Genomic DNA, 12487 nt, shown 5'->3' with positions numbered 1-12487 from the left:
GAGTAGCTTAACCAACAGAGGAAAATAATGTTTGTCAAATTTATTTGGGCAAAGCCCTATAGACTGCAAGATGGTTGGATGGACGCACGTTTCGGAATTACCACATTCCTCATCAGCATCCTCTACTTGCAGCAAAACTATCAACCAATTTCGGCATAAGCCGGCTATCAATGTAATACCTTTTTTCGGAGGGTTCAAGTGTGGTTTTTGTTGGGTTTAATAAACTGCCTGAATTTATTCTGATAATTGGTTGATAGTTTTGCTGCAAGTAGAGGATGCTGATGAGGAATGTGGTAATTCCGAAACGTGCGTCCATCCAACCATCTTGCAGTCTATAGGGCTTTGCCCAAATAAATTTGACAAACATTCTTTTCCTCTGTTGGTTAAGCTACTCTTGTAGTTTAGTCAATGTATGGTTTTAAGCTGAAATAAAAAACAACAACAAATTTTATTTCTTTAGAAAATTTTGTCAAAATTTTATTTCTTTAGAAAATTTTGTCAAAATTTTATTTCTTTAGAAAATTTTGTCAAAATTTTATTTTTATAGAATATTTTGTCAAAATTTTATTTCTTTAGAAAATTTTTTCAAAATTTTATTTGTATAGAATTTTATTTGTAATCGATCGTTGCTATTGATGCATGAGCTTTTTAGACCGCAACAAGCTCTGAAAGCTTCCAGAGGTCGTACAATATAGAGATTTTCATAGAAAAATTTGAAGAAATTTTTATCAAAAATCTACCAAATTTAAAAAAAATCTTACAATTTTGATAATGGAATGATAATGGAAAATTTCGTCAAAATTTTGTTCCTATAGACAATTTTGTTAAAATTTTATTTCCATAGACAATTTTGTCAAAATTTAATTTTTGTAGAAAATTTTGTCAAAATTTCATATTTATAGAAAATTTTGTCTAAATGTTACTTTTATAGAAAATTTTTTCAAAACTTTATTTTTATAGAAAACTGTGTCAAAATTTCATTTTTATAGAAAATTTTGTCAAAATTTTATTTTTATAGAAAATTTTGTCAAAATTTTATTGTTATAGAAAATTTTGTCAAAATTTTATTTAATAGTTTTTTTTTTAATTGTATTTTTATAGAAAATTGTGTCCAACTTTTTTTTTATAGAGAATTGTATCATGTCATTTTGGCATCTAAAACTTAAAATTGAAATTTTTATAGCATTCATACAGAGCAAGTCTAACTTCAAAACAATTATCCATCATGGAGGAACAACCATCATTGGAAGATTTAACTATCCCCAGTAACATAATCACCTTTGCTATACCAAATGATCGATCATTGCTATTGATGCATGAGCTTTTCAGGCCTTCGCAACAGGCTCTGAAAGCTTCCAGAGGTCGTACAATATATCCAGAAATTTTCATAGAAAATTCAAAATTGGGAACATTGGCTGACTTGGCGGTCAGAAGTTTGGCAAGGAATTATGGGCCAGATCCCTTACCATTGGTAGCAAATGATCCAATGAAGATGCAAATTCATTATGATGCCTTGGATGTGAATATGCCCTTGGAGAAATGTTATCACATAGATAATGAAAGATTTTGGAAGAGAGTTGTATTGGATAAACATCCAGATAAAACTTTACCCTTGAGGCATGATATCAATTGGAAACAAATGGGAATTTCTTTAAAATATACAGAAATGGTTGAGGAATGCCCGGCAGAATATTGGCCCGAAAACGAAATGATCAATTTGGCCCAGAAGGTAAAGGATTTTGTAGTGGAAATGCATATAAGGCATTTGAAATCACAAACGGAAAGATATTTTGAGAAATTTTATAAGCCCAAGAAACCTTTTGGAACAGATGATGGAGATGAAGAAGACATCAGCGAGGAAGAAGATATTTCAGAATTATCCATAGCAACTTCAGAAGAAATTGAACCAATAAAAAATCTTTCTCAAGAAGATGTAATGGCAAGAGAATCCCAAATTTTGCAGCAACAAAAAATTGCCGAAGAAAAGGCTAAACGTAAACAGCAACGTCAATTTTTGCGTGAGCAGAGAGCCAATGCTCACCGTGAGCGGGAAGAAAGGCGTGAACGTCGTGAGGCCCAACGTTTGGCCAAACAACAACTCCTAGAGAAACCGAAAAAGAAGAAAAGGAAAAATTTCAATAGCTTCTTCGATATTGAATTATCCGAAAGTGAAGAGGACGAAGAAAAATATCTTCTGGATCATCGCAATATTGAATTGTATTTGAAATACAAGAGAGATTATAAATATCCTCCAGAGCATTGTGATCATATAGACTTAAAATTTGTGCAATATTTCAAGAATCTCCATACATTTACCATAGAATTTGGGCCACCTATATTGGGACGTAATTATCATACACGTCATTTGAATTTCTCTCATGAGGATATCAAGAGATTGGCACAGTGGGTGTTTGTTTTGTAAAAAGCAAAAGAGATTTGTGGCAAGATATATTTTTAAATATTTTCTTTTTAATTACAGAGGTCTTAGTCATTTGCCCATATTGAAGGTATTCCGTTTACGTCATAGCCGCATGGATGCTGATAAATTTCGTACCCTTATAAGAGGTCTAAATAGTCTGCCATGCTTGGAAACCCTTGATTTTGGTTATGACACATTGGGTGATGATTGTGCCAGTACATTTTATGAATTATTTGAAAATGCTTCAAGTCTAAGCAATTTGGAATTGGAATCTAATCATTTGGGTGTGGAGGTCTTAGAGACTTTGGGTGAATCTTTGAGATCCTACGAAAATGCTAATCTAGAATATTTAGGTCTAGCACGTAATCCTTTTCTTGAAGATGGTCTACATGCTTTAGTTTCCAGTATTTTGGGTACTTCTCATCTTAAATCTTTGAATTTAAGAGGTGCCTACAATTTACACGAAAAGTCTTTGATATGCTGTATAGCTAAGGAATTATTGGGTGAACATAAAATATTGCAAACTTTGGATATTACCGGTATTCCTGTAACCTCAATAGCTGCCAATGAATTGGTTAAGATATTAACCCAAAATCTTAACCTATTGAGACTCGAATGTCTTGGTTGTGGATTGGATGAAGAATCTCAATTGGATATTGCTTTGATTATGAAACGAAATAGATTTATTGCAGAGAATCCTTATGTAGGTGATCAAACGAAAACTGATGAGGAAATTGATCAGTGGTTAAATAGAACAAAGTGAGTATACAATAACATGATACAACCCAGCAAAGAAAGAGCATCCAAAAAAAGTAGTTTGGATCCCCAATTTGTGATCTGGAAGTAGTGCAAACTTGGATCATCTGCAATGAATTTGACATGGAGTTGTCATAGAGCGGAAGTACTCCATTTTTGGATTATTTGCATTGCTTTAGAAGTTGTGCCTTGGAAGTTCATTTGGGTGAAGAAATTAAAAAAAAGAAAAAAAACAAGTATATACGGCCGCAAGTTCGGCCAGGCCGAATCTTATGTACACGCAGAGAAGAAACATGATTGCCACAATCATATTCGAAGAGCAAAATAATATGATAGCAGCTATTTTTGCGGCGACCATGTAACATTTTAACCTGCAACCATGTTGGCTCAGTGAACATGGTTCTAAGAAAAATACAATTGTCCTCATCTAAAATGTTATTATATTGATAAAAAGAATTTTGTTTCCATTAAAAGACAATGGTCACGATCTAAAATGTTATGTTATTCGTCAAAAATGTTTTTCTTCTAGTTAAAAGAACATGGTCACAACCTAAAATGTTTTGATTTTTATGAAAAAACTTTTTTCGTCGTCGAAAAAAGGATGCCACTTGAGAAAAGAAAACACAAAATCAACTTTATTTATTTGTTTTATAAACTAATTCATTGTTTATTTGTATTTATAATGTCGTGCAAGCAAACTTCACATATTTTTACACACTCTAGTTTGATTCAATTTCAACAATAAGTAATCATTCCATATTTACTTCGTGCCCATCAAATGTACAAACGCAGACATCATGTAACTGCAAATACAAATAAATTATACCATATATCGAAATGCAGAACAAAAACCAGGTATATTTTTTTCAATTACACTTTCCTTTTTTGTATTCACATAAAACCACGTGCCTCTTCTGAATAAATAAATTAACACAAAACACAATAATTCCGTATTCTCCGTCCATTCCAAGAAACAATCAACACACGACTGACGCGCAAAATGAAAATCGTGTGTACCTGCTCAATGTTTTTATAAAATTCTTGTCGCTGCAAAAAAATTAAAAAATTAAATGGCCACGAAAACAATGTACATGGTCTTGATGGCCATGTAATGGTTGTAGACATGTCTATACGTAAACTATAAAAATACTTTTTTCTCTGAAAAAAAGTAAAAAAATTGAATGGTCAGATACATGATTTTCCTGACCATATAATGGTCTCAAATTCTATCATTTAAATAATAGAACATGTTTGCGGCATTTGAGAACCATTTAAATGCTTATTGCCAACATATATTTTTCTCCGCTCGAAAATTATTTTTACAAAGACAAAATACATGGTTTTCGCGACAATTACATACTCTAAATAAGCATTAAATGGATGCGGCAACCATGTCCAAACATGTTTTTTCTGTGCGTGTACCCTCCACCATGGATTGCGTAGAAACTTCTACGAAAGACTGTCATCCACAATCGAATTACTTGGGTTGTGGTATCTTTAAACTTCTTAACACTGTTTTCTAAATTGTGAGTAGTCCATACGTGGTATATATTAGACAAAAAAGGTATGTATAGGTAAGTCTACAAATAATTACGAATCGATATGGACTTTTGCACGGTACGTAGAGAGCCAGAATTGAAATATGGGGGTTAAGTTAATATACCCCCATCCTATGGTGGAGGGTATAAAAAATGGAGGCATTTCAATTAAAAATTAACTGGATAAATTAATTTCGTGATTGAATCAGAAAATTTTTTGTTTGTGTGTAGCCATCAACGCACAAGCCAAATGCAAATAACCAAACAGGTCTATTTATATAGCATTGTTTTCGGCGCCCACGAGCCTATTAAAGAAACTTTATTTAAAAGAAACATACATTTATTTGGCCACCGTAGAGCCATGTTTGGCACGCCCGCCTTGCATACCAAGGGTTGTGGGTCCAATCCCTGCTTCGACCGAACACCAAAATGTTTTTTGTTTTACATATATTCCAAATATGTTTGGAAGACTACGAAAAGATGTTCGACATTACATACATGGTATTAAATTTTTATTATGAAACCTCAAAATGTGTCTTATTAAAGACTTATGCTTTTGGTCATACTAGGCAAATATTTGACATAAATCAAAAAAGAATCCGTCGCCACAGCCAAACCAACAGACATTTTTATCTCATATTGGATATATAACATCATGGTAGGATTATTTTTCAAAAACCGCATCCAGATATTTGGAAAATGGTTCTGGAAAAATGTTTGACACTCATTTTGGTCAAATATTTGCCTAGTGTGACCATAGCCTTAAAGTCAGAACAGAACAGCTATTGATATAAACGAAATTAATTGTGTTTTTGGATCAAACGTTATGTTTTTATTGCAAAAATAAAAATTTTGTAACAAACTTTTTTTTTTTTTGGTTATAAAAGTTTGAAATTTTCGTAGAAATTTAAAAAAAAACTCTCAACAAAACAAAAAAAAAACGTTTTCGATACATGTTTTCCAAACGATTTTTTTTCTTTGCGTGTATATCTTAATTTATAATTGTATAATATTATTAATTAAACCTATATCTTTTGTTCGTCTTTTCTTCAGAAATCCTATACTTCTGCAAGTCTTGGCCGAAAGAGAGAAACATGCTGACTGCATTTCAAAAAAACCCAACGAATTTATAAAATCCCCAAGGTCATCACGAGAAAATAGTCAAACCGTATTTAAACATAAAATATATGAAAAATTAACATCGAGTTCAGATAATGACATCAAATTGGATGGTATGGAACCTTTTGTCTATCGTCCCCATGAGTTTGATGACGATGAATTTCTGAATCATTTATATTTACCTGGACCATCAAATCGTTATTACTATTTGAAGAATTTAAGAAATAACTAAGAAGGTAGTGAAGATCACGGTGAAAAACTATTCAAAAATATTCTACCACTTCATTAAATTGGCAGATATAAGTCTTGGATATTTTTTTAAATTATAATATAAAAAATTAAAAATAAAAACTTTACATACACCCAAAGAAAGAAATGTTTGGTTTAAATTCGATCACGACAATAAAAAGATAGCTGAGGCAAATATATTTGTTTTTTATACCCACCACCATAGAGTGGAGACGGGGGTATAATAAGTTTGTCATTCCGTTTGTAACACATCGAAATATCGAAATTCTAAGACGATATAAGCATTTCCGTCTGTCTGTCTGTAGTAATCACGCTACAGCCTTCAATAATGGCGCTATCGTCCTGAAATTTGGCACAGATTCGTCTTTTGTTTACAGGCAGGTCAAGTTCGAAGATGGGCTATATTGGTCCAAGTTTTGATCTGGTCCCCATATAAACCGACCTCCCGATTTGGGGTCTTGGGCTTATAAAAACTGTACTTTTTATCCAATTTGCGTGAAATTGGAAATCTTTAGGTATTTTAGGACCATCAAAAAGTGTACCGAAAATGGTGCCAATCGGTCCATGTTTTGGTATTGTCCACATATAGACCGATTTCCCGATTTTGATTCTTGGGCGTCTAGAAAGTGTATTTTCTATCCGATTTGCCTGAAATTGGAAATCTAGAGGTATTGTAGGACCATAAAGGGGTGTGCGGAAAATGGGATGTATCGGTCCATGTTTTGATATAGCCCCAATATATACCGATCTACCGATTTTACTTCTTGGGCTTCTAGAATCCGTAGTTTTAATCCAATTTACCTGAAATTTTAAATCTTGAGGAACTCTAGGACCCTAAAGACGTGTGCCGAAAATGGTGAGTACCGATCTCCCGATTTTACTTCTTGGGCTTCTAGAATCCGTAGTTTTAATCCAATTTACCTGAAATTTTAAATCTAGAGGTACTCTAGGACCCTAAAGACGTGTGCCGAAAATGGTGAGTACCGGTCCATGTTTTGATATAGCCACCATATAGACCGATCTCCCTATTTTACTTCTTGGGCTTCTGAAATCCGTAGTTTTTATCCAATTTGCCTAAAATTAGAAATCTAAAGGTATTTTAGAACTGTAAAAAGTGTGCCGAAAATGGCGATTATCGGCCCATGTTTTGGTATAGACCCCATATAGACCGATCTCCCGATTTTATTTCTTGGTCTTCTAGAATCCGTAATTTTTACCCTATTTGCCTCAAATCGAAAATCTAGAGGTGTTCTAGGACCCTAAGGAGGTGTGCCGGAAATGGTGAGTATCGGTCCATGTTTTGATATAGCCCCCATAAGACCGATCTCCCGATTTTACTTCTTGGGCTTCTAGAATCCATACTTTTTATCCAATTTGCCTGAAATTTGAAATCTAGAGGTATTCTAGGACCATAAGGAGGTGTTCCGGAAATGGTGAGTATCGGTCCATGTTTTGATATAGCCCCCATATAGACCGATCTCCCGATTTTACTTCTTGGGCTTCTAGAATCCGTACTTTTTATCCAATTTTGAAATTTGAAATCTAGAGGTATTCTAGTATCATAAAGACGTGTGTCGAAAATCTAGAGGTATTCTAGAATCATAAAGAGGTGCGCTGAAAATGGTGACTATAGGTCCATGTTTTGGTATAGCCCCCTTATAGACCGATCTCCCGATTTTATTTCTTGGTCTTCTAGAATCCGTAGTTTTAATCCAATTTACCTGAAATTTGAAATCTAGAGGTGCTGTAGGACCCTAAAGACGTGTGCCGAAAATGGTGAGTATCGGTCCATGTTTTGATATAGCCCCCATATAGACCGATCTCCCGATTTTACTTCTTGGGCTTCTAGAGTCCGTACTTTTTATCCAATTTCTCTGAAAATTGAAATTTAAAGGTATTCTAGGATCATGAAGACGTGTGTCGAAAATGGTGAGTACCGGTCCATGTTTTGGTATAGCCCCCATATAGACCGATCTCCCGATTTTACTCTTGGGCTTCTGGAATACGTAGGTTTTACCCAACTCTGAAATTGGAAATCTAGAGGTATTCTAGAATCATAAAGAGGTGCGCTGAAAGTGGTGACTATCGGTCCATGTTTTGGTATAGCCCCCATATAGACCGATCTCCCGATTTTACTTCTTGGGCTTCTAGAATCCGTAGTTTTTACCCAATTTGCCTGAAATTGGAATTTAGATGCATTCTAGGACTATAAGGAAGTGTAACGAATATATTGTGTATCGGTACAGTTTTTGATATAGCCCCATCATAAACCGGACCTACGATTTGGGGTCTAGATTCTAGAACTACAATTAGATGTGCTGAATATTGTGTGTATCCCTCCATGTTTTTGGAAAAGTCACATTAGACAGATCTCCCGATTTAATTCCTAGGGTTTCTAGAAATTGTAGTTTTTATCCGATTCGCCACAAATTGAAAATATACTGGCATTTTAGACCCAAAAAAATGTACATGATTTAGTTTTTATCGGTCCATTTGGAAAGGCCTCCATATAGACCGATTTCAGATTTTGAGGGTAGAGAAGGTGCACTGATCACAATTGCTTGAAACTGAATGTAAAATTTCCGGATTTTACTTTTCGTAATCATTTAAATAAATGGAATAAAAAGCTACAGACTTTAGACTTCAACTCAAGGCGTTATTTCCTTATTTTCTTGCGCACTTACATGAGACGTTTATGATTCCTCTAAAAATGGTTCTTATAAATTCAGAATCTGATCTAGTCTTCATAGGTAAAATCTTTATATTTATCTTCGAGAAGCGTAATGGTTGAACTGATCTGCTTGGGAAAATATCTGTCATCAAACCCCCCTGAAATTTTCAAAGGAAACTAGTATTTTTGATTCATGGTGGTGGGTATTTAAGATTCGCCTCGGCCGAACTTACTGCTGTATCTACTTGTTTTTTTTCTCATTTGTATATTCCTCATGTTTGTATATTTGCGAAATAAAGTAAAAAAATCCTGGCTACGTCCCTGTCTCATATTGTATGGGTGGAAACCAAATCGATTACCTACAAATTTCTATAGTAACTCTTCGGTTATTTTATTTGTTTGGTTTTTATTGGAATCTACCTTAATTCTAGATTTCCATATTGTTTCCTTCTTTTCACTTTGACATAAATGACAAAAAGAAATTTTGTTGATATTTCAAATAAATCAGTATTTATCAAGCACTATAATTTTTCCAATATCAGATATTTTTGTAAATTGTCCAAATCAACGAAGAACTTGTAATATATTTGTTAAAATATTATTTTATGTGTGTTGCAAACGCGTGTGTATAGAGTTTATTGAAAATTTGTTTTCCACAAAAGAAAAATTTTGAGAGTTCGAAAGCTTTTGAAGTGCTAGTAATAATTTGAAGAAATATTAGATCCTTGTTTTCTTTGTGGTTGGAATAGAAAATGCCAGACCGAAAAGGCAAAACCCACCTACAAAATGCTCCAGGAGCTGGAGGAGATAAATCGATGAACAAAGGAAAAGGATCTAGCAAAGGGGTTTGTATACAATAAAAATGAACAATTCTCTATCGAAAACACCATAAGAGGAATAAATTAAATTTTCCTTTAAAACCAGTATTAAGTTCGCATTATTGCGGTAAAATTGTAATTTTTCACAGTTAGTTTTTTTAATAATTTATTTAAAACAAAATAAACTATTTCCATTGATACTTTGTATCATTGTCTTTTAAGTTATAATTAACAAAGTTATAATGTTATTCTGCTATACATATTTATTTTTGATGTTATCGACTAAACTAGAACTTAATAACCACCTTTATTGCAAAATTATCCACACAATATTTTTTATTTTATCTTTTTTTATTATTGTTCAAAAATCTTGCAATTTTCTATAGAAGCCCAATGCTTTGTATTCACATATATATTATCAATGCAATATTATTACTATCCGTGTGGTAACCTTTGAAATTTAATAGCTCTAATGTTTCTCTTTGAGCATGCCACCAAATAATGGCAATTTACATGGTGCTTAACTTCCTTTTTATACAAACAAAACGACAAGGTACCACGGTTGCCACATATGGTAGAAATCTACCAAAACTGGAACATTTTCTATTGTTTAGTAGATTGGTATAAATACAATTTTTACATTTTTTTATAGAAATAAAATTTCGACAACATTTTTTATAGAAATTAAATTTCGACAAATTTTTTTATAAAAATAAAATTTCGACAAATTTTTTTTTTGTAGAAATAAAATTTTGACAATATTTTCTAAAACAATAAAGTTTTCACAAATTTTTCGAAAAAAATGTTTTTTTACAAAATTTTATATAGAAAGAAAATTTCGACAAAATTTTTTATACAAATAAAATTTTGACAAAATGTTCTATAGAAATAACATTTTGACAAAATATTCTTTAGAAATAAAATTTCGACAAAAATTCTTATACAAATAAAATTTTGACAAAATTTTCTAAGTTTTCACTAAATTTTCGAAAGAAATAAAATTTTGACAAAACTTTCTAAGGAAATAAAATTTCGACAAAATTTTTTATAGATATAAAATTTCGACAAAATTGTTTATAGAAATAAAATTTTGACAAAATTTTCTACAGAAATAAATATTTAGACAAAATGTTCTATAGAAATGAAGCTTTCAAAGAATTTTCCAAAGAAATAAGGTTTTGAAAAAATTTTCGAAAGAAATAAAGTATTCACAAAATTTTGGAAAGAAATAAAATTTTTACAAAACTTTCTAAAAAATACAATTTTGACAACATTTTTTAGAGAAATAAGATTTCGACAAAATTTTTTATAAAAATAAAATTTTGACAATATTTTCTAAAACAATAAAGTTTTCACAAAATTTTCGAAAAAAAATGTTTTTTTTACAAAATTTTATATAGAAAGAAAATTTCGACAAATTTTTTTATAAAAATAACATTTTGACAAAATGTTGTATAGGAATAACATTTTCACAAAATTTTCATTAGAAATAAAAGTACAACAAAATTTCTTATACAAATAAAATGTTGACAAAATTTTCGAAAGAAATAAAATTTTTTATAGACAAAATTTTTTATAGACAAAATTTTTTATAGAAATAAAATTTCGACAAAATTTTTTATAATAATAAAATTTCGACAAAATTTTTTATAGTAATAAAAATTTGACAAAATTTTTTATAGAAATAAAATTTTGACAAAATTTTCTACAGAAATAAAAATTTAGACAAAATTTTCTATAGGAAGAAAATTTTGACAAAATGTTCTATAGAAATAAAGCTTTCACAGAATTTTCGAAAGAAATAAAGTTTTCACAATATTTTCTATAGAAATAAAATTTCGACAAAATTTATTAAAGAAACAAAATTTTGACATTTTTTATTGAAATAAAATGTCGACAACATTTTTTATAGAAAAAATTTTTTTACAAAATTTTCTAAAGAAATAAAGTTTTCACTAAATTTTCTAAAGATCTTCAATTTTGACAAAATTTTCGAAAGAAATAAAATATTGACAAATTTTTTATAGAAATAAAATTTCGACAAAATTTATTTAAGAAATAAAATTTCCACAAAATTTATCAAAGAAAAAAAATTTCGACAAATATTTTCTAAAGAAATAAATCTTTCACAAAATTTTCGAAAGAAATAAGGTTTTGACAAAATTTTCGAAAGAAATAAAGTTTTCACAAAATTTTCGAAAGAAATACAATTTTGACAAAACTTTCTAAACAAATAAAATTTGGACAAAATTTTTTATAGAAATAAAATTTCGACAAAATTTTTTATAGAAATAAAATTTTGACAAAATTTTCTACAGAAATAAACATTTAGACAAAATTTTCTATAGCAAGAAAATTTTGACAAAATAATCTATAGAAATAAAGCTTTCACAGAATTTTCGAAAGAAATAAAGTTTTCACAATCTTTTCTTTAGAAATAAAATTTCGATAATATTTTCTTTAGAAATAAAATTTCGATAAAATTTTCTTTAGAAATAAAATTTCGACAAAATTTATTTAAAAAAAATAAAATTTTGACAAAATTAAGTAAAGAAATACAATTTTGACTAAATTTTCTAAAGAAATAAAGCTTTCACAAAATTTTCGAAAGAAATAAGGTTTTGACAAAATTTTCGAAAGAAATAAAGTTTTCACAAAATTTTCGAAAGACATACAATTTTGACAAATATTTCTAAAGAAATAAAATGTTGACAAAATTTTCTTTAGAAATAAAATTTCGATAAAATTTCTTAATGAGATAAAATTTTAACAAAATTTTCTAAAGAAATAAAATTTTGACAAAATTTTTATTGAAATAAAATGTCGACAACATTTTTTAGAGAAACATTTTTTACAAAATTTTCTAAAGAAATAAAGTTTTCACTAAATTTTCTAAAGATCTAAAATGTTGACAACA

General features: G+C 30.3%; 2 protein-coding genes across 2 annotated transcripts in view; both read left to right on the top strand.

Moving 5' to 3' along the window:
* Positions 1-1148: 1148 nt before the first annotated feature.
* On the top strand, positions 1149-6208 carry LOC142241186 (uncharacterized). The gene is made up of 3 exons (XM_075312928.1): positions 1149-2403; positions 2480-3178; positions 5767-6208. The coding sequence occupies exons 1-3, from the start codon at positions 1226-1228 to the stop codon at positions 6062-6064; spliced, it is 2175 nt and encodes a 724-aa protein (XP_075169043.1). The 5' UTR covers positions 1149-1225; the 3' UTR covers positions 6065-6208.
* Positions 6209-9256: 3048 nt separating this feature from the next.
* The window catches only part of LOC142240681 (dynein intermediate chain 2, ciliary), a 30897-nt gene continuing 27666 nt past the window's right edge, over positions 9257-12487 (top strand). The window contains exon 1 of the mRNA XM_075312390.1: positions 9257-9597. Within this exon, the coding sequence (XP_075168505.1) occupies positions 9505-9597 (93 nt within the window). The 5' untranslated portion in view covers positions 9257-9504. The remainder of the gene's footprint in view (positions 9598-12487) is intronic.

Source organism: Haematobia irritans, chromosome 5 (genome assembly GCF_050003625.1).
Source record: "Haematobia irritans isolate KBUSLIRL chromosome 5, ASM5000362v1, whole genome shotgun sequence".
NCBI lineage: Eukaryota > Metazoa > Arthropoda > Insecta > Diptera > Muscidae > Haematobia > Haematobia irritans.
Note: the sequence above shows the minus strand (reverse complement) of the source record. Positions and strands in the feature narration are given on the sequence as shown.

Coding starts and splice junctions, on each gene's coding strand:
- LOC142241186 (XM_075312928.1), top strand. CDS start 1,226: ATGGAGGAACAACCATCATTGGAAGATTTAACTATCCCCAGTAACATA. Junction 2,404..2,479: donor GATATCAAGAGATTGGCACA/GTGGGTGTTTGT, acceptor TTTTAATTACAG/AGGTCTTAGTCATTTGCCCA. Junction 3,179..5,766: donor CAGTGGTTAAATAGAACAAA/GTGAGTATACAA, acceptor TCTTTTCTTCAG/AAATCCTATACTTCTGCAAG.